Raw genomic sequence first — 25,804 nt, forward strand, 5'->3', positions numbered from 1 at the left:
TATACGTTTAATCATAAATAAATTATTATCGCGCGGATTTCATTTGATCTAGTCTAATCTAGCGCTGCAAAAAGTACAATTAAGGTATCTGATACAAAATGGTATTATATAAATTTATTAATTCACACGATTGTTTTTCGAAATTAATTATTCGAATTTGTTATTTTAATAATAGCAAAACAGCATTCATTGACACACTTTTCTACTTATATTATTTGTTTGCAGACCTGTTTCTAAACATGCTTACGCTTACGTTAAATTAGTTCATTACTTCCAAATTAATTTCGAGTACTCGTACTATATAAAAAAAGAGAACAAATAATATTAAAGGCATCTATTTATTTGGGTTGAGTGAACTTAGCGACTTTCTTTTTGTTATAATTTTAGCATCTAATGAGTGCGCATCACCTAAGCGAGGCACAGTCAATTGCGAACAATCCCGTTGTCATAAAAGCTGTTATATGCATATGATTACTCGCCTGTAATATGGCCCATGAATAATTCTGATAATCTATTTTTGTTCTTTTAATATTGTGCATTAACCGAGTGCGAGTGTTTAGGATACAAGGCTTAATCAACCATTTACATGAGTTCGCTACTTGTCAAGGTTAGGGAACACTTATATACACATACATAGAAATGCACGTACTTACATTTACGCGATTTTTTACCTTTAATTTGCATTATAGAATTATTCAAAAATATTAAAACTGTTAAAAATGTTAAACCTTGACTCTAATTCTCTTCAGTTATATTCAGAAAGGTCAGAGATTGGCTAAGTGTTATTCTAAGACCCTAAATTTTGATCTTACGCTTATACTTTTTGACACTTTCAGCTTTCAATTACACCATTATTTATTTTTACCCGGTAACAGTAGCTTATACTTTTCCCTAATCCAGTTTAAGGGATCTTTATAGATATTTTTTATTCACCCTATTATATATTGCACATCACGTAGCCATACCTTGCTTTTTTATATAGAAGCATGAACAGGGTATATTAAGTTTGCCACGAAGTTGGTAACACCCAGAACGAAACGTCAAAGACCTTATAAAATATATATACATTTATAAATGATCAGCATGACTAGCTCAGTCGATTTAGCCATGTCTGTCCGTATGTCTGTATATACGCGAACTAGTCCCTCAGTTTTTAAGCTATCGATCTGAAAATTTTCACACGTGCTTTTCTCCTCAAGACGCTGCTCATTTGTCGGAATCGCCCATATCGGAACACTATAGCATATAGCTGCTATACAAACTGATCGTCCAAAATCCAGTTGTTATGTAGTCAGTCTCTGTATAAATTGTTCAGATCGGACCAGTATATTATATAGTTGCCACACAAAATAACCTGTGAATATGTGAACGGTATTATAGCATCGGTGTGGCCGAAGTAAAAATTTTTTCTTGTTTTAAATAAAATATTTATATGCATATCAATAGGCCGCTGGGGATTACGGGCTTTATACGAGTATAACCCATTGTTTATAAATTGGGTTTTAAAACAACAACTGACCTTTTGAGGATATTTTAAACATTCACATAATCAAAATATAACGGTATATATGCATATAGCGGAACCTGAAATGCTGAAGGTATGTCATTATGAACCGATGACACCGACACCTATTGTGAAAACGCGAAACTATTACACATACTCATACAGTACTATGACTATCACTCTGAACTGACAAGCATTGCGAGGAAAGTTTACGGGAATTAGCCATTATTGCGAAGACCCATTTTCATTAATATAAAAAAAATATTATTTTCAAGGCTTTGATTTTCAATGTCATAGTATGTCATTTTATACATATACACACAAACCGGCATACAAATGTAAACATGAAATTGACAATGTTGATATGTAAATGTAAACAGGCTCTGTCTATCTGTGAACGGTTCTACGAACAAAACGAAAAAGAGAAACACAAATTCAAGAACAATACCCACAATATATTTTCGAAATGGCACGAAATATCGCGAATGTATTGAATGACTCTGGACAATTTAAATTGAAATGAAACAATGAGACCTCCGGTTCTTCCTTTCAGTTTGAAAACGGCAATCGCCAACACCAGACCGATATTTTGCGCAGCTTGCTTGAAAAAGTACATCAATTGCAACAACAACAGCAAAAACAACTGCGTTGACATTTTATTTGATAATTGTGTAAGTTATATCACAAAATTACAGAAAAAAAACATTTAACAGTTGCATTATTGCGTGTCTGGAATTTCACTTTAAAGTGGTAAACAGGTGTGTGTGTGTTAAGCGTTGTAATGCCGAAATTAAAAGTGCTCTAAACATTTGTAGTCGGAAAGTTTTTGGGGATATTCACAAATATAGCTTAAAATATGAAATAATAAGTAAAAATGGGATTAAACTACATATAGTAAGAAATTTTACCATTTTAATGCGTTTGTTCAAATAGTTTTGAAAATATTATTATTAGTATTTTGTACGGTAATAATTTCGAAAAAATACAGAAGCCTCAATACGTGCTTGCAAAAAACAAAAATTGCTTAAAATGCTTTAAATATCAGAAATTTGTAAGAAAAATTTCGTTTAACAACAAAATTATTCGTTTTTTATAAAATAATTAGTTTAAAATTAATAAAATTATATCTATAAAATGAATTTTTGATTAAATATACATATGTATATTTGTACGTGCGTCGACTTAAACTACATACATATTTATGAATAATTATTAACGGTGCCATTTTAATTTTTTTTAAATCAATATATTTACAAAGCGTCCGAAGTAATTATGAATTCAATAAATATTAAAAAAATGTCGTTTTTTTAACTAATATGTTCTAAAGTTTATAAAGATTTTTAAAGAATCTACAACAAATATAATTAACATTTTATTTTTGATTCAACAATTTTTGATGACTAAAATTTGCACCCTCTAAAATCCCACTTTGCTACCATTAAAAGTAATTTCAACGTTGTAAAGTAATTAAAACGAATTAAATACATCCCTACTATAACTACCACTATTTGGTAATAAATTAAAAAATTTGTATTTTTATGATTTTTTAATTTCATTAAGAATTGTTGCAAATTATTCTATATATAAATTTTTGACAAATTTATGAACATACATATCGAAATGTTTCAATACAATTTTGTCACAAAAAATGTTGCTATTGCGTTGTGTAAATAAATAAATCAGAAGCGTCTAATTAGTCTTTAAAATATGCACATACACACATTATTCTATTCGCCAGAAATATTTGTACTTGAACTTGAACTAAAAAAATAAGCACTATACACTTAAAATAATATGCAAATGTCCCGAAAAAAATAGACTAAAACGTCTCCTTTTTATACATAAGAATTACATACTAATATGATAATGTGTGTGTGGAAAAGTCATAACATTATGCGGTATGATATGATTTGACATGTGATTGGATATTAAATGGTACGATGTGATGTTAATTCTCAGTGACGTGATATGAAATAATACGATCTACTAAGACTTTTTAAAAATGGGATGTGAAATCGTTATATATTAAAATTAAATAAAGCAAAGTATTGATAATTCTCATAGATGTGCTGTGACTATGAGAAACGAGGTGATGTGATGAAAGTTTGCGATGCGATGTAAAAAGTTAGAATGTGGTGTAATGCGATCCACTTTATATAAATCATGCGGTTGAAGAAGGGTGACAGTTAACAATTAAAGTACTCTCTGGTTCTCTATATGAGAGTTTAACAATTGTGATGAAGTTTGACATCTCAAAGATGTGATGAAATCTGCTCTGATTCAAGATGAATGGTTAACTGAAACGACGTGATGTGATTTCATTAATTCTATGAAGTGCATGACTTTAAAAAACTTCATGTGATGTGATGTCATGTGACTTGTCTTAACATAATTTGATGTGATATCATATGTGACTTTATGCATTGAAAAACGTAACGATATTTAAAAATTCAAAATGAGCGTCATATGTATGGTATATGTGTGCTGGTCTAACACCAATTGATATGCTATTAGTAGAATTAATAAAAAAATTAGTATCCAAATGGATTTTATATGTTATTGCAAACAGAAAATATAAATAATGTGTTACATGAGCTAGACAGCTATCCAATTAATCATAAACAAATATATTATCTGGCGGATTTCGTTTGATCTAGTATAATCTAGCACTCCAAGAAGTAAAATTATGGTAAACGATACAAATTGGTATTATATGTATTTATTAATTCACACGATTTTTTTTTAAATTAATTATTCCATTTTTTTATTTTATTAATACCAAAATAGCATTCAATGACACACTTATCTACTTAGACTATTTGTTTAATTTGCAGACCTGTTTCTAAATATGTTTAAGCTTACGTTAAATTAATTCATTACTTCCAAAACAATTTCGAATACTCGTACTGTATTAAAAAATAATATTGAAGGCATCTTTTGGCTGAGGTTGAGTGACCGCTGAGTCTTGTTCTGATTTTGTTTCTTGCTTTTTGCTTAGGCATTATGAGCATCTAATGAGCGCGCATTACCTAAGCCAGTCTCAATAAATTGCGAACAATTCCGAACTCGGAAAATATTATATATGCATACGATTACACGCCTGTACTATGGTCAATAATCTTTTACATGAGTTCGCTATTAGTCAAGGCTAAATGTTACACAAGAACACTTATTGTATATACATTCACATGCACGTATTTACTTAGATTTAAGCAACTTTTATACCTTGAACAGGGTATATTAAGTTTAGTTTAAGAAGGAAACGTCGAAGACCCTATAAAGTCTATATATAAATAATGTCGATATGTCGCCACATCCACTTCTCGGTATATACGCAAACTAGTCCCTTAGTTTTTGAGATATCGATCTGAACTTTTGTATATGTCCTCTTCTCCCTAATAAGTTGCTCATTGGCGGTTCTGCCCACTCATTATTTGACCACCTGTCACTATAGCTGTCATATAAACTGATCGATAAGAACTAAGTCTTTTTATGGAAATTTTTTTGTTTGACAGTATACCTTTTCGAAATTCGGTCCAAGATAATGTTACAATTTTCGAATAAATAGTTCAGATCGGACCACTATACATATATGGTAGCTGCAATCAAAACTAATTCGGCTTGGAGATTGTTTATATTAAACAACGTGGCTAGAAAGAACTAGCAAAATGTTTTCCGTTGGCTGCAAATCTTTGACCGATACATACATATAGTTGCTAGAAGATTTTTCTTGTTTAATTTTATTTTCAATTCAAGTATTGATAAACAATATCGTAATTGTTACACTTTTTAAACTTTAAGAGTAATTCTTCCCAGTTTTATCCAGAAAGATCGAATATTGTCTAAGTTATCTCTAGAGCTTAATCTTCGCTCTAGGCTTCTTGATATTGATCGACATATATGCTCTCTTAAAGTGTAAAAGATATATACTAAAATTATGGATATTATTATATTTTTATAAAAAATATTTAGTTTATGAATTTGTGTTAGCTTTTTTTGCGATTATTTTTTTTTTATTTCAACAGCTTCTCAACTTTATTGTACATTCAAAATGTCTACCTGGCGACAGATTCAAGGCGTTATATTTTATGTACCATTGCTGTTACATATTGCTCAGTTTTGCGGTAATTTTAACACATATATTTAATTGTTAAATACTTTTCACCGAAGAATTTTGAAATTTAGATGCCCGTGTTGCAACTCCGCCACAAGAGATAATGGCGCCACAGCCTGAGGTGAGTGGCGTTTTGTATGAGAAGACTCTGCCAGGCGATCGTCTATACGATGAACCGAAAATATTAAGTGAGTACATAATTATATACTCATTTTACATTACAAATATTGTATATTCATCAAATCATCAAATATTATATTAAGAAGTATGTGTATGAAATTTATAAAAGTTGAAGCAAATAATTTCACATCACATAACCTCACTTTGAATTGCTCAGATCAAGCATATACAGTGGTTCTTTTCAAAGTTTCTATAAAAAGAAAACAGAAATTCATGCAAACAAGATTAACTGCTATCAGTTTGAGTGCCACTGTTGTTAATGCATAATATAATATTTTTAAACGCACAAACTTATACATAAAATATAAAATAATTATTTTTGACCACCTAGAATATGCGCAGCAACGTGAGCAAATGATCGAAGCAGAGCAATTGCTACTTACCGGTGGACATTTGCAACTTGATGAAAATGAGTTGCAAGCACATCAGATTTTCATGCATCACAAATTGATGGAGCTCACCTATGGCATGGAACACCCACATGAACATGCGCCAGCGCTGCATTTCTTCAAAGCTAAACCATTCATAGAACAAAGTAACGTGTTCAAATTCATACAGGCTATGCCGAAAGGTGCCATTTTGCATGTACATCGGACACCGGCGGTCTCTGTTGATTGGATGATTAAGAACCTGACTTACACGCCCGGTCTGTTGAAATGTCACACGGCGCGCGGTACTGTGGTGCTCAGTTTTCGTGAAAATGCGCAAAAGCATGGATGCCGTACAAAATATTACGATGTAGAGGAGGAGCGTAAGCATACTTTGTCGAAGAATCGCTACGATAGATTTTTGAAGTCCAAGCTAAGCTTATATTCAAGGCTGCCGGAATGTAAGTCGTTTAAAAAATAGTATTCACACTTAACTGAACGGTTGTGGCATCTCTTGCAGTTGAGTACAGTGAACAAAGCAAAGTGTGGCGACGTTTCGAAGACATATTCGATACAATAAGTGATACGGTTGGGTACGAGCCCGTTTTCCGCACATTCCACTGGCAGCTGATGGAGGAAATGTACGAGGATAATATAATGTACGCAGAGTTGCGTATGAAATTTAAGCCGGTAAGCTTAACGGCTTAGTAAGCCATATCTATAATCAATACTTTTACGGTCTTGAATAGAAGTTTTCTAAACTTTATTAGTTTCTTACCTTATTAGCACTCCAATTTATTCGCAATTCTATTTCAGCTATATGGCGCCAATGGCTCCACGGTAGCAAATGAGTATGAGGCAGCCGAGCTGCTTATGGCTCTAGTGGAAGAATTTAAACAATCACATCTGGGTTTCTATGGTTTGAAAGTTATTTATGTAGCGCATCGCGGTTCGGACGAAACTGAAATATTCAAAGCTTTTCAAACATTCAAAGACTTCCAGTTAGTGGCTGTAAAATTCTCTTTCTTACCTCTAACATAATACTAATTAAAAGTAAACTATTATTACAGTGAACGCTATCCTGATTTCATTATTGGTTTCGATCTGATAGGGCATGAGGATCAGGGAAAGTCATTGCAGTCATTTGTGTCTATTTTACAAGATCTACCGAAAAGCGCAAAGTATTTTTTTCATGCAGGCGAAACAAGTGAGCATTCACCGAAGAAGCAACAAGTAAATTATATAATTATACTTTTATTTCAGATTGGTTGGGCACGTCAGTGGATTTGAACTTGATTGATGCCATACTACTCAACACCACACGCATCGGACATGGTTACTCACTTATGAAACACCCTATACTCAGTAAGGCCGTTAAAGAGCGTGATATTGCGTTGGAAGTTAGTCCGCTGTCCAATCAAGTTTTAAACTTAGTTTGGGACTTACGCAATCATCCTGGTGGCTACTTTATGTCCGATAATATACCAATAGTGATTTCGAATGATGATCCAGGCTTTTGGGAAGCCAAAGGTTTGAGTTATGATTTCTACTATGCGATTATGAGTTTTGCGCCGAGCAATGCTGGTTTAAAGACATTGAAGAGTTTGGTATGGAACTCGATAAAATATTCAGCAATGGGTGATGTAGAGAAAAAGGCTGCGTATGCGCAATTACAATATGATTGGAATGTCTTTTTGGAACGTGTTATACGCGGTGATATTGTATGAAATAGTTATAAACATAATATACAATACTTATAAACAAATGTTGTTTACTGATATGAAATAAATTATAGTACGTGCGATTTACAATTTTTTACATGAAATTTATGAGTGTATCATTTTCACACATCTCTAAGCAAGTTTTCAATTTTTTGGCGTTTTTCACTATCTGAGTGCTTCTAATCGGTATACATGTGTGCGGCTATGAAATTTTGACAGCTTTCGGTAATTTGAAGAAACGCGCAACGAAAGCCGCCCATTGAGTTGCACTGTAAATTTAATTATATTGATTGTTTCATTAAACACTTAAAATTCATTAAAAGTTTGCACTCACAAAATATGGATCACGTATGATTTGGTCTTCCGGTCGGTCAATATACTTTCCGAGCAGTTCGATTTTTGCACACCTTTCTTGACTTGGGTCTTTGGCAAGCGTTTGTAGCTCGTGCAAATTATGTTCGTCCATGACAAGAATATAGTCATAATTGTAAAAGTCCATTGTTGAAATCTGTGCAACGAATGTCAATTGTTAAAAGAATTTCAAATAAACTTGAAATAGAAAGCAGCCGTACTTGTCTACCGATATGATCCGTTGTTAAACCATTTTCTTGCAGTACTTTAATACAGCGCTCATTCGGCTTACGTCCAACATTCCACGTTCTCAGGCCAGCACTGTCCACCTTCCAGCTGAGATCATACTCCTCCACCCAATGCTTCATGACGCTTTCCGCCATTGGTGAGCGGCATGTATTACCTGCATATTTATAATAGCTTATCAATTCTTTACAATCTTTCGTTATCTACTTACCAATGCAAACGAATAGGATTTTTAGAGGTTTCATATTTGGTGGGACTCAATAAACTTCAAATTTAAACTACTAAGATTGTGATTATTTAATATTTAGTAAAAACATTAACTAGCATATTTACTTTATTTAATTAGTATCGAAATAAGAAAGCTTACATAAGAAATTTTGCAACTTCTGATTTTCTTTGTTTTTTTTTATATACTCAAATCTGACGTGTAAAAATAGAAAATTTGGTTGTTACAGTGGGATATTTAGCAACAATATATAATACGACGTTTGTATTAAAAATTATTTATTAATTGTTTATTAGGAAACATGATGCAGTGTAAAAAAGATTAATATTTTAATATGCAAATGCAGTGAAATTTAGACTATAACAAATACATTCCCTTACTACACACACTGACTTACCTTAAATAATTTGGTTTCACTATGCATCCTTATAGTATATAAATTTGGCAGCAAAATAAAATTTGTTGGTTTTTTTTGAAATAAAACATAAACATTTTATTTCATAATTGTTCATGTATTTGCCTCTCCTTTGATTTATCACTTATATCAGCTGATTTTGTGTTTTACAACATGTGTCTTGTACATTTTAATTTCACTAATTTACCTAGTAAATTTGGGATGTGTGCTTTGTAACCCTCACCTTAAACTTTGCCCGCAGCGGCATCTTTCAAAAACGCAGCACAAGCAACAACACACTGCTGATAAGCCTTCTCGAAGCCAGCATCACCTCTTTGCTAGAAATTTAACGCAAGTAAATTATACATATATCTATGTACGAGTGACCGAGTTAAGCGCGTTTTTCACTCACATAGTAAGGATCCACGATAATACGATCGCTTTTATCCAGACCAAAATCTCCCAACAACAATAATTTTGCCTTCGAATTTGCTGGTGACAAATTTCGCAGCTCGCTCATATTCTCCTCATCCATACCGAATATGTAGTCAAATTGCAGAAAATCATCTTTTTTAATTTGGCGCGCTTTATTCTTGTAGTTTATATTATGATTCTGCATTATCTTTAATGCTCGATGGTCTGGTGGATTGCCTACATGCCAACTACCCAAAGCTGCCGAATCAACTTTCCATTCGTCAGATGCACCGGCATTCTCGATTGTTTCAATCATAACACCCTCGGCTATTGGTGACCGGCAAATATTACCTAAAATGTATAATGCTATTATTGTTTTAAAACTAAATGTTTTTTACAAATATACACTTGCCTAAACAAATCATAAGAATTTTCTTAACCATTTTGTCACTATTTTATGAATAATTAAGTTTCAGCCTTCGAAAAAGTAATATAGATAAATATGCTCGCGTTTATATATTGAAGGCGGTTTTGACATTTGTTGGCAAAACATATGATTCTGACTTTGACTACGTTTCTCTTACGTCACGTGTAAATAACAGCGCGTTAACATTAATAAAATACGTGTAAAGTGGAACGAAAAAGAAATTGATAAACGGAAATAGCGGAAACTGTCGATTGTGGCTCACAATATTTAAGTGTTTGACTGTTTTTATTTAAAGAGCTGAAACATTTGTTTAAAAAATGTTTGAGAAGTATGTATGTATATTATAAAAGACAACGTTAGTATAACGCACGCCTAAATGTAAATTAGTAATATGCAAACTTTATATGAATTTTGGTTAGGTTAGGAGAATCGTAACCATGATAATTATTAAACAACCGCCTCGCGGAGAGGTGTGCATTATCAAATGGCATCAAATATCAAAAATGCGATTCTAAACAAAATTTTTTTTATTGATATTCTAAAAACTTACAGTGAAAAAACTAAAAAAAGATTTAAAAATATATACATTTAGCAGAAGTATGCATTTGTAACAAGTTTGAAGGACTTAACGTACTTTGAAATCTTTTCATAGTGGTCCGAACACATTTTTGGGCACATAAAGCATAGACATATGCATACAAAAATATGTATGTGTGTAGACTATTTGCAGCACAGTGGTATTGTATCCAGCGAATATGTATGTATGTAGTTGTGTGTGTGAATACATAAATGAGCAGTAGACTAAAATGTCACAAGTGTCAATTGAAAGAGGATGCTTGAAAAATAGTTACATTTTATATGACTGATAAAATTGGCTATTTGAAGAGAAATCGATATATCACATTGCTGTCAATCGTCGAGTGTGCATGCTTGCAGTTGAGCGTTAGTATATTCCTTGAAATACAAATGGACATCAATGAACATACATATGCACATGTATATACCAATGTAGTAGAAGAGCTTGATATGTATGTACGTAATTCGTAAATAATGCTTGAATGAAAATAAAAATATTTTATATGGTTTTTAGTTATCTTTTTTGCACACACGTTCGAAAGAGAAGAACATTTTTTTGATTATATCACCTTCCTACTACCCTTTAGCTCTTTTTTTAACCTTATCTCGAAGGTTTATAACTGTAAAAGCACATCTTGATGTAATTTACAGAGTTACACCTTTACAGAGAGAACAACTTTTGTTGTCTGTCCTTATAATAAATTGTAGAAAACATTCGTTTCAATAAGTACTACCCTAATCCATTTATGTAAACATGTTTTGACATGAATTTGTCTATCTGTTCCAAGCAAGGAAGTGTTTATGGCAAGTTTCATCCTCTTAGCCTTTTATGTGCCTCGGCTTTTGTATGCCTCACAAATACATATATATATGAACATACACAACGAGCTGTTTGTCCGCCAATCTATTTGGCTGTTTATCCTGCAGCATTTTATCCGTTTATCGCGAAACGTTTGTTTGTCATGGACCCATGCGCCCTCCCGCAGCCGTTGGCAAGTTCTTTTTATTTTTTGCTTGTGTATTTGCTGTGAGCAATATGTCAACTTGTTTGTTGTCGAAGTGTCAATAACATTCGTGAATTTTCTCTGCTCTCATTGCAGACAAAAATAACAATGTGTATGAAGAGATGACTCATTGAATTGAATTTCCGCATGCACTTCCTGCTTGCTACAGTTATAACTTAACACCGTTATAAGTATTGCCACTTTATATTTTTATTGTTTCCACATACATTTTTGTTTGTTTTTATTTTAAGTTTAAATTGTATAATTGCAAACACTTGCTATGTGTGGTTGTGCTAATTACCTAAGTTGCAACTACTGTGGCAAACAAAAGTTCATTTTGAATATGAGAAAGGCAAACTTTTAATTAATTGTGTCTGGACTTGAGTCGCATAATTTGTATATTTGCATACATGTATATATATATATACATATATGCATACTTATTTATACGTATATTTGCCTTAGTTTGATTTGATGACCTTTTATGTTGATTACTATTTGTTTTTGTTTCAGCAAAAAATGCAAACGACGATTGAGTTACTTTTACTTTAAAATATCTATTAAAATATTATTAATTTAAAAAAAAAAAAATAAATTATATAGGTTGGTCTGGTAGGCTCGTGAGCCACACATAGATTATTTTTCAATAAAATTTGTAACTGTAGTGCATTCGGTTGGTAATACCAAATAAACAAATGACAAAAGGAAGTGGAAGAGCGTCAAATTGTGACAGTTTATATTAATTTCTTTCTATTTTTTAAATATTTTCAGTAAAAAGTGGGCGAGTTTAAAAAATTGAGCGTAAACTTTTATTATACGATTAATATTTCGTTGTTTTCTGAATATATTTCCAATTTCTATTTGCCAGACAGTGAAGAGCAGATAGAATGCTTAGATGGTTTTCAACAATTATTTCAAAGTCACTATGACGATTTTAACCACACTTGCTTGTATTTATGAAGATCCACATAGCCTGACGAAGTCAACAGAAATTTCTAGACTCGTAGATTTCGAAGTTATAATTGGTGTTGTTGGCATTGTAAAACCATGAATCAAGATGGGTAGAACTAAAATAAATATTTCATGCTAAAAAACACTTGAGAACTGCAGTTGCTGGTTGAGGAATACTCTAGATGCGGCTGAAACGTTGGCGTCGACTACATAGCCACATAAGCAGAATATAGAAGACAGGGTACGTGTGTTGTTTACTTCATACAATTACTAGTGTTGCTCAGTTGATTAGTGAATCCAATTATCCACATTTGTATAACTTTTATGTTTTGTATCTTCAACTCTTGCTAGGTTAAACCTCAGAACGTCGGAGTCCTTGAAAAATTTTGCATTAGACTTGCAAATTGTTGTCTTTAAGCCGTAGCTAAGAAACAACACAGTATTTTCTGTATGCAAATCACATTTGCGCTGTACAACAATTTCACACACTTCATTATCAACATCCTGCGAATGCTTTTCAAAACTTCGTCTGTTTACTTGAGCTTTTTGCATAGACCTGTTTGAATACATGAGTAGAAAATAAGTTTAAGATTCTTTTCCAACTCAATGCAATAGCTTTGCATACAAAGGCACCAATGCTCTGCAACGGTTAAGAACCTGCGACCAACCGAGCGCCAATTGTTGAGTAAACATTGCAGGCATTTTTCGTAGCCGTCAGCGCCTGTTCGTAGTTGCTGCCATTGTTGTCGGTATGCTTGGTGTTTTTGTGTTGCCGGTGTTGTTGTCAGCAGTTGGACGCTTTGCAATTTTAATGAAGACTGACAATGAATGTTAAATGTCCATGGCAACTAAATAGAGTAAAATATAATTAAATAAATACGTATGTTGGTATGTAAATGAAAGTGTTAAAATATAAGGCACCATTGTTTCAGTACAACAACAGCGCTCACACCTTTTGCATGCATATAAAGGGTGTTTGAACAAAAGTATTCACACAGATGGGATTCTTAGAGATTTTAATTAATTTGGAGAAGAAAGCACATATTAATATATGTATATAAATGTTGTAAAAAAATATTATTATTATATTTTTTAAGAGGATATTGTGGTCTATATATTTTAACAATACATAAAAAGTGAGAAAATTTAAATCCTAAAAAGTTGAAAGCTGTTGAGCTCTCTCGCACGATACAAATCCTCTAAATGATTTAAAATAAAAAATAAAAAGATTATAAATTCTGCAAAAAAAATGTTGCGCTATAATGTGTATGGCTCAAAATCATAGATATTCGATAGGGAAAGCTCTCATCAAATTTAAAGTAAATCGGTTAAGTAGAATTTGAAAATCATGACGATTTTTTTTATGAAAGTTGTAAAATTATAGAATTTCTACACAAGATTACCCTATTGATTACAACGAGGCACCCGTTATAACTAACGTGGTAAACTGAGCATTGAAAAAGCAAAAAGTTTAAATAGAAGAAAAGGGTAAATTCTTTTGAAAGGACGTGATGTATGTACATACATATATACATACATATGTTTGTTAATATATTTCTATAGAGTTCTTAAAGGTATTTATGGATTTTCACAATACAGTGTTGATGCTATAGTATATGTAATGTTATAGTATCATGTATGTATATGTTAATGTACGTATGTACATATGTACGTACGCAAATAGTTGCTAGGCATTCGCATCTAAACAAATTTCAATACTATCTAGATATTTTATGTATAGATAAACATATGTATGTACATACATACAAACACATGTATGCATACGAGTATAATTTGCTTTTGATTATTTTTGAAAAGGCTATGATCAAAGGATCAATTCTTCTCAAATTAATCTAATTTTTTTTAATTTTTCATATTTTTATTAAAATAATAAATTTTTATTAAAAAAATAAATAAAAATCTAACTAATATGTAGAGTTTTATATATATGTACATATGTACAAACATATATAAATATGCATATAACTTGCTTTCGGTTATTTTTGTGTGTGGTACTATTAACAAAAGCATCAATTCTTCTCAAATTGACCTATTTTTTTTAAGCTATTGTATAGCTTCGATCGCGTGCTTTGAGCGTTGGGACTGAATCAAGAAATTCCGTAACGGATTATCAAGTCTCAAACTTATGTTTCTTATTTCAGTTACCATAAATCTATAGTTTAAATTCTAAAAAATTGCTGAATAACCTACATGTATTGTAAGATAATAAAAATATTTTAATCAATATTAACTTCTCATATATTCAAAAAAAAAAAATTGTTTTCTTATCGATTCCCACGCTCAAAAAGTGTAACTTGAATTAATATCAAAGAAAGAAAAAATACTGCATAAAAAATAATTAATAATTACAATTCATTTAAAATATTATTTTACATAAAAAATATGTATATTTGAAGTTATAGAGGCTACACCTTTTACATATGTACATGCACACTTATATACTGTTCGTTTTCTATTTCTAACGTCATCTCATTCAATCCCATACATTATATTTGCAATAAACTTTAAAATTTCAAATACATATGTATGTATGTATATGCACCTTTGCATACGTACATTATAGACGGAAATTCATTTCGAATTGCTTAGAAACTCTACTAACATTCAAATTTATTGTACGTTCTTCAGCCACGCAAAATAAATACAGAAAAGCAAAACAAAAGAAACTGCAGCAGCAATTGTAACTGTAAATTCAGCGCAACACCATAAAACACGTGGTTTTATTTGACATTTAATATTTTCAGTGAAAAGTGCTGGCTCCACAAATAATTTCTGTTATAAACACTAGTGCAAAAGGATAATGATATTTTAAAGAATTTCTAAAATTCAATGTTAAAGTGCGCGTTTGTACACAGCTTAATATTAAATAACAAAAGCGATTGCGATCCAGCCTCCCTAAGCTCATGGGGCGCCGCAATGGAAATGTAATTTATTTTAACTGTTTGCTCCTCGTTCAACCGATTCATAATCAATATTTATGACTTTAATGTATGTATGTATGTATGCATTTACTAATATACGTTACGACATAAAAACGTCGAAAGAGAAGCTGCCAACAGCTTTTTCTATGCCCACAATGAATTGGCCGCCCAGACACAAAAGCGCAACCAGCAAATCAGCCGACACACAATTAAGCAGAAACACTTCCGCCGGCATTCGGCTGCGGCTGAGGGGCAAAAGGATAACAACGGAAGCGGCAAAAATCGACCAAAAAGCACAAAAGTAAATAAAGCAAAAATGCCGGCAAAACAAACGAGTCTGCCAGCAAGTGTGGTGGCATTAGTGCATACTTGTCCTAAAGTGTGTGTGTGTGTGCCTGTGTGCTACGAAATGACTCCATGGCAATGTTGTCAAAAGTGTATTTTCGTGTTCCTTTGTTGCAATGGGACTTGTGTGCTTTTATTTGATTATTTATTTGGCACATGCGCAAACTTTAGCCGGCAATAACAAGGCGTGAGATAAACCAAAACGATTTTATTAGACTGATGTATGTGTGTTTTTGCTTGATTCTTTCCTGCTTGTACGCTACTTTTCTGCTGTCATTTTTGTGCTGTGGATGTTAACAGCTGCTAGCGCATGCTGTTAATGTGACGTTACGTAGTGCATTGACGTTAAGCAAATAAATACAGGTATGTTATACAAACAACTCGTGGAGGTTGAAATCTTTTTAGTGGAAAGTTAATACTTTTGCAAAAGTATCTGACATAAATATATCAACAATTAAATATAAAAATAAATTTAATTTCGAAATCTAAAAAATAAAAATATGTTTTAAATTGTAAAAAAATTCATAACTATTAAAACTAAAAAAAGTATAAAGCATGAAATGAAATGTTTGAAATCATAAAAAATTTCATAACTAAACAAAAAAAAAAAAATGTTTGTGTTTGTGTAGAAAATCCTTAAGTAGCAAGTATATGCAATAATATTTGAGTAAATTTAATGCGTTTATATAAGTTTTAAAGCAGCAGAAATATATTAATGTCTTAGTAGATATATTGCTCGAAAAATAATAAAAAAATTAAAACATTATTAATGTTTACAAATATTTTGTGTTGGTGATCAATGCATTAATGTAGTGCAATATAATATTATGCTATTAAATTGTAATTGTGTAATATAAAATTGGCATTTTTTAACTATTTTATGGTTTGATATTGGAAACAATAATAAATATTTAAAAAATTATAAGAAAGAAATTGCATAACTAATTGCCTAAAATTTGATTAAAAAAGTGATTTATAACTCAATGCGCCAATCAATTATCAATTAATCAATTTATCATTAACTCATTGAAATATGTTTTCATATGCTTTTTAGATACTCTTATTATTAATTTCTTCAGTGAACGAACAACGCTGAAATTAACCGAAAAATAGTTATGTTTTCAATTGGAAAAACAAAATAATTTTAAAATTAAAAAATTAATTATATAATAATAAAAGCATATCAGCTGTTGAGTTTTAATTTAACTATTCCAGCTTTCCAATCAAAAATTAACCGTTTCATTTCAAAATGTGCTTTCAATCTAATATTAAATGTGATTTTAAAAATTCAGTAGAAGATCGAATCAAAACAAAACTGGCTGTGGCACTTGCGGCGCATGCAACTGCCACAACCACTTGCTGACTGCCAGAGAGTCCATTATTTATGTATGAGTGTATACGTGTACGCTTGTAAGTCGTGAATGTATGTGTTTGTGTACCCGCGCGCATTGCACTTGCTATTGTATGCGTTGGCTGGTGAACGGCAGTGAATTGAAGTGTGCATGCATATGTGTACGTATGCGCCAAGTGTTTGTTAGCATATTTGTATGTGTGTGTGAAAATGTGTAAGTAAGCGTGTTTAAATTTTATCTGACGGATTGAATTATTCGTGAGTAGTGAGCATGGTTGGCAGCGAGTTTTGACTACCGCTTGCCAAGCGACGGAAAACAAGTTTTTAAAGTAGTTTTCTTTGGGACGGCGTCGTTGTTGGATGTGTTTTTGAACGTATAGCGGTCGTCTAGCGCATGTACATAGTTGTACGTTAGTGTAATGTAGTGTAGCCAAGCAAATGCTGAATAGCGTAGCCAAATAAAGTTACACATTTTTTTCGTGCAGTGAATGTGAAGATATTCTAATAAAAGCAGTAAGCAATAATTAAATGTTACCAAATTTGATAAGCCAATGTTAAAACAACAATAAAAGTTGGTACTTGGTAAATAAAAAATATACTAACAACATGTGAAAGAAGAAAACAAATTTTAAAATTGAAAATATAATTTTTTCTAAATAAAACAACAACTCGAACGCATTTTTCGCCAACAAAACTGGACATTATATATATTAAAATCCAATTACCACGCATCTTACCCCCAAAGTGTTGGCAGTCTCTCTGAGCCAAGTTTTATTATAGGAAAGTCGGTATTCGAATCTGCATCTGTGCGCTTATCGTGTGTGTATGTGTATGTATTTGGGTACTAGATCAACGTCTTACCGCTCTTGTAAGTTTGTAAAGTTGTGTTGGTATGCGTGTTACAGCGACCAAAGTTTGAATTTTATTCTTACAAGACACACGACGTAGTCAAAACGTGTCGAATGCCAGCAGTGAGTGTTTGCATTGCCATAGCATTAGAAAAAATCGAATTATAGAAAATAATAGCGGCATGCATACATACATATATCAAAAAATTAAAAATAATAGTAATAATGTGCGATAATTTTTTTTGAAAAAAAAAAAATTGTATATAACAACTAATGGGAAAAAAATGTGCTAAAAATATAAATAGCTATATAAGTAAGTAAAAAAAAGTTGTTAAATTTCCTATTTACAAGTGAAAAACAGTGCGTGCAAAAGTTGGAGCAATAATTGCGTGAAAGGTGTTTAAGCCAAGTTGAAACGAAAAATTGTGAATTAAAAATACTAAGTAATTGTATTTGAAAGCTGCATGCATTCAATATAGCAATTTTTTCTGTGTTTGCAAATGAAAATACTTGATATAGCAGCATTACTCACCGCGCGATTCAAGCGAAACAACGTCAATTGAATATGCATCAGTAAAGCCAGACGCTATTCGATCAATACCAGATACCACAGGGCTAAGAAATTAAAAATTAATAACAAAAAAAAAAAACGAAGCGAAAAAATTATCATCAACTAAAATGTATTTAATAAAAGCGCAAGTCACAGCGGAAATCAGTGTTTCCATAGCAATTTTTTTTTCATTTTCAAATCACCATTAACGCAACTGAATGAAATATCGAAATTTTTACTCACATTTTTGGAGTAAAACACATTTTGATACGCAACCAGAGCTTGTCGCGCCGTGAATGCTGAATATCAATCATCCATAACATTTGCGTCTCCAACACGCAGCGAAACAGGTAAAAGAGCAAATACAAAAAATTATCTTTACGGTTTTCAAACTTTTTTTGTGAAGGCAAAATGTAAATACGCACGTCTGTATATATAGGAAAAAACAACAGCATACCCGGCATGTTAGCCAACCTGTCGTGTGTGCGAGGGATAACCTCGCACACCAAAAAAAAATACATGTATAAGTATGTTTAAGTTGAAGGAAGTGAAATTCAAATACTACAATATTTTTCAGGATTATTTTCGGCATTTCGAGCTGCACTTGTATTTATTTGCAATTGTTAGGCTCTTTTCTGCTTAATGGTCTGCTAATTTCCTAGTTTCTACTATAAAACCGTCCTTTTTTGTTGTGTTGTTTCTAGTCTTATGCGCTGGTCAGCTTGGTACCTGCCTAGTGGTGTTTTGTGTACATATGTATATATTTATACATGTGTTTGAAAGTTATGTTGTTTGTTTGACCATGTGTAACCTTAACCTTTTTGTGCCTATGAATTGTGTGGGAACTATTGGTCAATGTTATATTTTTGTTGTAACTTATACTTTTGATTCGATATTCATGCATGAAGGGATATGGAAGGAAATCATGTGTTTATCTAGCCTTATTGGATTGTCTACAGTGTTTTCCAAGAGATAATGACAATGAAAATGTTATTCATAACGGTGGATTTTCAAAACGTCGAACATGAAAAACTCGGAAACGTCGGAGACTCTATAAAATATATATATAAATGATCAGGATAATGAGCTGAGTCGATTTAGCCATGTCCGTCTGTTTGTTCGTCTATATATATGCGAACTAGTCCCTCAGTTTTTGAGATAACGATATGAAATTTTGTACTTGTCCTTTTCTCACCAAGACGCTGCTCATTTGTCGGAACGACTGATAACGGCCCACTATAGCATATATCTGCCCTACAAACTGTACGATCGAAATCAAGTGCTGGCATGGACAACTTTTACATGTGATGAGATATTCAATCTCCGAAGAAATTGTTCAGATCGAGTTACTAAAGCATATACATACTTGTAGCTGCCATACAAACTGACCAATAAAAGTTTTTGTAAGGTTTCTTTTTTATTTATTTGTTAAGGGTATTATAGCTTCGAAGCTCTTGTTTGAAACAAACGTTTGAGTCGACCATTTATTGATGTTCTAAAAAATTATTATTTTTATTTCAATGGGGGACTCCTTTAATGAGAGTATGTCTCAATCATTATTTTTTTGTATAAGAAGATTCTTTCGTACTTCTTTCGCGTATATCAATGTTAAGAATAAAATGGACTGACTTGAAGTGATGCTATAACTCTAAGTTCTTAATCAAATCTCTGAGATTGCTCTAATATTAACAATAAGATTTTTTCATCTTTCTGTCAATTTGTGGATTCCATCCCAAAAGAACTACGCCGGCAGATGATACTGAATCTGCTGGGCTCCATATTCCAGTGAGGACGTTCAGCATCGACTGAAACAAATGGTAGTCAGAAGAGGCAAGGTCTGGGCAATAAGGCGGGTAAGGCAAAACTTCACAAACACTGTTTTTCAAATAGTTTTTACCTGGTCTTGCAACATGAGGCTGAGCGTTGTCATGCCGGAAAATTATTGCTTCGTTTCTAGTCGCAAGTTTCGGGTATTTTCGGAAATTCTCGCTTCAATTTGATTAGTTGTTCTCGGTGGTGTTGATTTTTTTTAGTAGTTTTAAGAAAACTTTCTATAAAAATATATTACATAATATTAAAAATGTAATTTTTGTTGAATACATGAAGAACTTCTTCATAGAATGTTTATAGAATAATGTTTCAGACTGTCAGCAAAATACATATCTATAAATATTTTGAAGAGACCTTTTTGTATCCTTTTACCGTTCTTATTGTAAGGAACAACACGACACTTTAGCTCTAAATAAACATTTGTTTTAGTAAGTCATTCTTGACAGAGCTCAGTTAAAGCTTTCTAAATCAAAATTGATGAACATTTTTGTCAAAAGAAAAATAAAAGAACAAAAATATCTAAAGCGAATAAAGAACTAGCTTGCTTCTTCAAAGTTTATGTCCAAGCCACAGGCTTTTTTTTATACCCCCGCAACATGTTGCTACAGAGTATAATAGTTTTGTTCACCTAACGGTTGTTTGTATCACCTAAAACTAATCGAGTTAGACATAGGGTTATATACATATATATAAATGATCTGGATAAAGAGACGAGTTGAAATCCGGATGACTGTCTGTTCGTCCGTCCGTCCGCGCAGGCTGTAACTTGATTAAAAATTTAGTTATCTTGATAAAACTTTGTACACATGTTTCTTGGTAACGTTAGACGGTTGGTATTGTAGATGGTATTTTGTAATCGGACTACTGCCACGTCCACAAAACGGCATTAATCGAAAGCCAATAAACTAAGCTCCATAATAAGATGCAATACTGGTATTTGGTACAACGAATCGGCATCTTCAGTTTAAAAAACTTTTAAAAAGTGGGCGTGGCCCGGTCCTATATTAGGTATAATGTGCATATCTCCTAAACCATTAAAGCTAAAATCACCAAATTCACTCAAGACAAATCTCATTAGTACTTTTATCGATAGTCTGAAAATGGCTGAAATTGGATATTATCCCACCTACTCCCCATATAACCGTTTTGATGAAAACTACTAAAAGTACGATAACTCATAAAATAAACAAGTCAGAGAGTTTGGATCTTACACATGGGACGATACATATAGCAACCACATATAGCAATGGGCGCGACATCGCCCAGCTTTAAGTGATAATCCATACCTCGTAATCTACCTGACATATTTCCACAAAATTCGGTGTATAAAATTTTTCTGATATTCCTATGTCACAACCACGCCTACTTCCCGTAGAACACAATTTTAAATTCCATCTTATTCCTTCGCTTTCCGGTATATATGAAAATCGAGAAGCAATTAATATAACGTGATAAAACTTTGCGCGAATAGTTTCTTTAAAGTATGCTACCTAATGACCAAAACTTGTGCAAATCGAACCAAAACTGTTCAAGTCCCTAGTTACCGAATATGTAGACCCTAGTACCTATAGTTGATAATGAAAATATCGGTCAATGTGTGAGACATATAATTGAAATTCAGAGAGGATCCTGGATTTCTGATACTAGTATGTCTGCATGCCAAAAATGGGTTGAATCTGGTCAATACTTCCCTTAGCTCCCATATACCTAATATAAAGATTTTTGAACTTCCGGGTGACTTTATACCGCATATATTGGCGATGTGAGCAAGTATGTGAGTTATCTCAATGAAAATGAGAGAGTGCGTTTTTCTAATAATAGTATATCTTAGGCACAAAATGGATAATGGATAAAATTGGGTGAAAACTTGACTTAGCCCCCGTATAACTAATATCAGCATTTTCGAACGTCCGGCTGACTTTACTCCATATAGATTGGTGATGGTATGTGAGATACCTGAATGAAACCCTGCAAGCGCTTTATTAGTCTATGGCATGTTAATAGTATGTGATATGGGCAAAAATTGATAAAATCGATACAATACTAACTCCCATATAGTGCATATAATGATTTTCGTTTTTCTAACAAGTTTTATGCCCCTAAAGTACTCCATATAATGACTTCCGTCTTTTCACCTGACTTTAAACCATTCTGGTTGGTCGAAATGTGATATTTTATTGAAATTAAATGGACAAGTTTACTTTAAAATTATGTGGTTTGGCACTGAATTAAAATGAATATATATCTTGGTCGAAACCTCATATTCCTAATACAGAGAACTCCGATCCTCTCACCCACATCAACTCAATATATATTAAATTAAGCCTTTTCGATCGAGTTAATATCACATACATATGTCTCATTGAAGGTGTTTTTAATATAATTTCAGCTGACCTAAAATATAACAATAAAACTGAGTCTACGTTTATGGCCTTCAATATATGTCAAGAATATACCAAATTTGATTGTAATTTATTCACGATTTCATCGAATAGTGGATGTTTAATTCTTTCGCAACATTTTTTAACATAAAAGAATTTCCTGGGTTTTTATTTTTGCAATTTGCAAGAGTAATTAATTTTCGGTTACACCCGAACTTAACCCTTCCTTACTTGTTGTTATTATTATTATCATATCAACAATATGATATGCTGATAAAATACATTTGGCTGCAGTGGCATTGGCCGCAGGGCAAAACAACAAAACACAATGCTAATTCGCTTTTAGAGAAAGGTCAGTTAAAGCCAAGTAAATACGAGATTAAATGATGCCAGTAACAATGGTAGAATGCGTTGAGGAGGGCAATGTGATGCCACAAACAGGCAACGCGCGTATATTTTTACGAGAACCTGTGCTTACTTCCGAACAAGAAAACAAAACGCAAAACTAAAATGAAAGAACGCAGCACCCTGCTGTTTGCGTTCATTGTTGCCGTTGCTGCACTTGTATTTATTTGATTTCGAATATTCTTCTATTGCATTTGACTGGTTCACTTTTATACCCGAAGATTCTGCCTTTAAAGGTAAACTTGAGAGCCTTAACAGCCTCATCAATGCCTCGATGTCACAGTGTTGATGAAAAGTTTATTTCCTCTCGTTTTTGATTACCTCATTTTTTGTTACATCGAGAAGATTTAAAAAAATTTACCCAATCGCATTGTGATATAAGATCTTTTATGTCTTTAAGGTCTTTAGCCAAGCTACTTTAAATAAAATTATCAAACTAACCAAAGTCCTTGACGTAACATGACTATAACTCGACGTTGTAATGTTGGAATCTGAGGTTAATACCTGAACAACTTTTCATTACCGGTAGAAAAAAATTACAAATCGTATAAGTATAGGGGTTTTTGGATACCGTTAGAAACGGTGAACTTATTATCATTTGCGACATTAAAAAGTTACTTAGGAAAACTAGTAGATTTCGTCTTAAAACTTGCTAGACCCTAGAGCCTTAGCAATGGCTTGTTTAATAATATGGCTTATACCTCACTGGCTTCTAAAAAAGACATCTGAAAGAGACGTTAATTTTACATTATCAATACTTATCGTGGCCATTTAGTGGTTTTATTGAATCATGACTAATCCCAGAAAGCTCCCTACCTTCCTCTCAAAAAATGTAAATTTGTTCCATAGACGGGGTCGCCGCTCAGCAGACATTTTTACTCTAGTGCACCCTTTGAATGAAAACTTTGGAGACCTTAGTTTATTATTCTAGGTCATCGTATTTATTCCGGATTCAAACGCTAGCCTACTAGTATATAGTATTCACGACTAAAAGATATTGGCCTTTCCAATCTTTTCTTTGAACTTAATACATATATCTGTGCTGAGTGTATATTGTCTGGTTTTACGCATATTTTACCCCTTCTTACTTATTTATTTTGAACTCTGCTATTGCTAGTGCTTTGTTCATTTTACTCTGCATGAAATTTCATGTTTTGTGGCTTTTGTTTTGGTATGTAGCACTTTGTGCCGAGGATGCTAACCGGAGCTGGTGCGGTACCCTGCGCTCGAGATGTGTCTGAGTTGGATTATGGCTTCCCACTAAAACTACACTGTTTACTCGCTAAAGCATACACTTACCGTGTGTGTTTACGAATATTTGTTTTTGTTTACACTGCACTCACGTTACGCCACATTGTGGTAGTGCTTGGTGTCTTCCCGAGACCAAGAAGTTTTGCGTTCCAAAACTTGGCTACCGCACAAACGACAAAGTTGCCGCTTCAAATATCCAACTTTAACTTCAACTTGAACTTCGACTTTACACACTTACCCCTGTTGCATTCCCGCGCGCAATTGCCCGCACGTGCATGCATTCCCCAGCCCCAGAGATGCATCAAAACAGGCTTCAGCCAGCTCCGTCAGTTTCGTTTTACTTAGACTTACCAATTGCTTGCCAAAGTGGTTTTACTTTTATTTAATATAATTTTAGAAACTAAACTTTTTTCTGTGGCTTCAGCTTCTGCTTACTAGCTGGTTGCAGGAGTGCTTGCAATAACAACAACAAACAACTAGTTGGTAAGCAACAACAGCGTGTGGATGCGGTATTCGGAATTTAACGCATCTTCTGGATCTTCTGGCGCGTTTGTCGGTTTGTTTGTGAGGCTTCAAGCGTGGCAGAGCACACAGCAACCGCAGTTGCATGCCCACAGACGCACATACATACCAACATAAATACGTGCTGGTACTTGTGCGCTCACCTGACCGCCCGCTCGCCAGTCTGCTTGCTTTCCCTGCCTTTGCCATGACGGTTGGTGTCTTGCACGAATCGTGTTGTCTTGAGTTCTATTTTTAAAACTTTCATCCCGCAGAACATGAGCTCCGCAGCCGAGCTTCTGTGTTTCCTTTGTGGCGCAGCTTGCTGAATCATGCAACTCGAAGCAGGCACTGAATCAATAGAAGAGAGATGTGCCTTTGCTTAGTAACGCCGTTCGCACCGCCGACGTAACGCCAGAGCCGGTTTTCGGTTGCGCGCTCAACGTTCAGAAGAGCTCAGTTGCCGTAGTGGCCGTCGTTAGCTTCTTCGCTTGCGTTGAAGTCGACGCCAACGCCGTAAACTCGGCATCACTCAGCGGACCGGATTGCTTGGCTTCCTCTTCTTTTTTTATTCAATTTTTTTTGCACGTTGTAATTTCTAAAGTAGGTGTCTACTTGACCAGCGCCGGCCACTGCGCATCTTGTCATAAATCTTTCGTTTTTACTGTTGTTGTGATTGTTATTGTTGTGCTCTGTTGCTGTCAGCTGCCAGCGTTTCAATTTCTCTGCATTCGATTTTCTTTCGTTTTCAATGAATCGATCTTCCGCTGTCGATGAGTAAGTGTTCCACTGCCGCAATTGAGGTTGCTGTCCGTCGCATCGAACATACGACGCTGCCCAGCCCATTTTATTTATTGGCCAGCTAGCCTGCTTTAAGCGTTGACTTTGCTGCGTATATTAACGTCGGCGTCGCTGGGGTGCTTG

The 25,804-nt window shown here is 33.3% G+C and overlaps 4 protein-coding genes across 15 annotated transcripts in view; 2 read left to right on the top strand and 2 right to left on the bottom strand.

Moving 5' to 3' along the window:
• The first annotated feature begins 1,941 nt into the window (after positions 1–1,941).
• On the top strand, positions 1,942–7,991 carry LOC106617380 (adenosine deaminase 2). 3 transcript variants are annotated; one of them, XM_036368349.2, is made up of 8 exons: positions 1,942–2,175; positions 5,530–5,628; positions 5,690–5,806; positions 6,130–6,627; positions 6,687–6,856; positions 6,983–7,167; positions 7,237–7,373; positions 7,430–7,991. In XM_036368349.2, exons 2-8 carry the CDS (start codon positions 5,556–5,558, stop codon positions 7,891–7,893), a joined length of 1,644 nt encoding a protein of 547 aa, XP_036224242.2. In that variant the 5' UTR covers positions 1,942–2,175; positions 5,530–5,555; the 3' UTR covers positions 7,894–7,991. The 3 variants fall into 3 exon arrangements, with proteins under 3 accessions (XP_036224242.2, XP_014089991.2, XP_036224257.2); XM_014234516.3 differs by lacking the exon at positions 1,942–2,175 and adding an exon at positions 2,182–2,262; XM_036368364.2 differs by lacking the exon at positions 1,942–2,175 and adding an exon at positions 2,305–2,398.
• On the bottom strand, positions 7,913–9,132 carry Argp (Arginine phosphatase). Of its 4 annotated transcripts, none has more exons than XM_014234520.3 (5): positions 8,818–8,874; positions 8,696–8,765; positions 8,460–8,641; positions 8,222–8,395; positions 7,913–8,156 (listed from the first exon to the last, which is right to left on the bottom strand). In XM_014234520.3, exons 2-5 carry the CDS (start codon positions 8,727–8,729, stop codon positions 8,067–8,069), a joined length of 480 nt encoding a protein of 159 aa, XP_014089995.2. In that variant the 5' UTR covers positions 8,730–8,765; positions 8,818–8,874; the 3' UTR covers positions 7,913–8,066. The 4 variants fall into 4 exon arrangements, with proteins under 4 accessions (XP_014089995.2, XP_014089994.2, XP_069961830.1 ...); XM_014234519.3 differs by having other exon boundaries at positions 8,852–8,870; XM_070105729.1 differs by lacking the exons at positions 8,696–8,765; positions 8,818–8,874 and adding an exon at positions 9,108–9,132.
• A 62-nt stretch (positions 9,133–9,194) lies between these two features.
• LOC106617382 (low molecular weight phosphotyrosine protein phosphatase 1) lies at positions 9,195–10,086 on the bottom strand. Of its 3 annotated transcripts, none has more exons than XM_014234522.3 (3): positions 9,931–10,086; positions 9,517–9,869; positions 9,195–9,442 (listed from the first exon to the last, which is right to left on the bottom strand). In XM_014234522.3, the coding sequence occupies exons 1-3, from the start codon at positions 9,959–9,961 to the stop codon at positions 9,350–9,352; spliced, it is 477 nt and encodes a 158-aa protein (XP_014089997.1). In that variant the 5' UTR covers positions 9,962–10,086; the 3' UTR covers positions 9,195–9,349. The 3 variants fall into 3 exon arrangements, with proteins under 3 accessions (XP_014089997.1, XP_069961831.1, XP_069961832.1); XM_070105730.1 differs by having other exon boundaries at positions 9,517–9,845; positions 9,931–10,056; XM_070105731.1 differs by having other exon boundaries at positions 9,959–9,982.
• Positions 10,087–12,215: 2,129 nt separating this feature from the next.
• The window catches only part of kmr (kramer), a 205,636-nt gene continuing 192,047 nt past the window's right edge, over positions 12,216–25,804 (top strand). For 4 of the 5 annotated variants that reach the window (XM_070105720.1, XM_070105723.1, XM_070105719.1 and 1 more), the window contains exon 1: positions 18,205–18,862. The gene's annotated coding sequence lies outside the window, so the exon portion shown is untranslated. Of the gene's footprint in view, positions 12,718–18,204; positions 18,863–25,804 lie in introns of those variants that run through there. The other variant, XM_070105721.1, reaches the window with a different exon arrangement.

This window comes from Bactrocera oleae, chromosome 2 (assembly GCF_042242935.1).
Source record: "Bactrocera oleae isolate idBacOlea1 chromosome 2, idBacOlea1, whole genome shotgun sequence".
In the NCBI taxonomy this organism is placed as follows: Eukaryota; Metazoa; Arthropoda; class Insecta; order Diptera; family Tephritidae; genus Bactrocera; species Bactrocera oleae.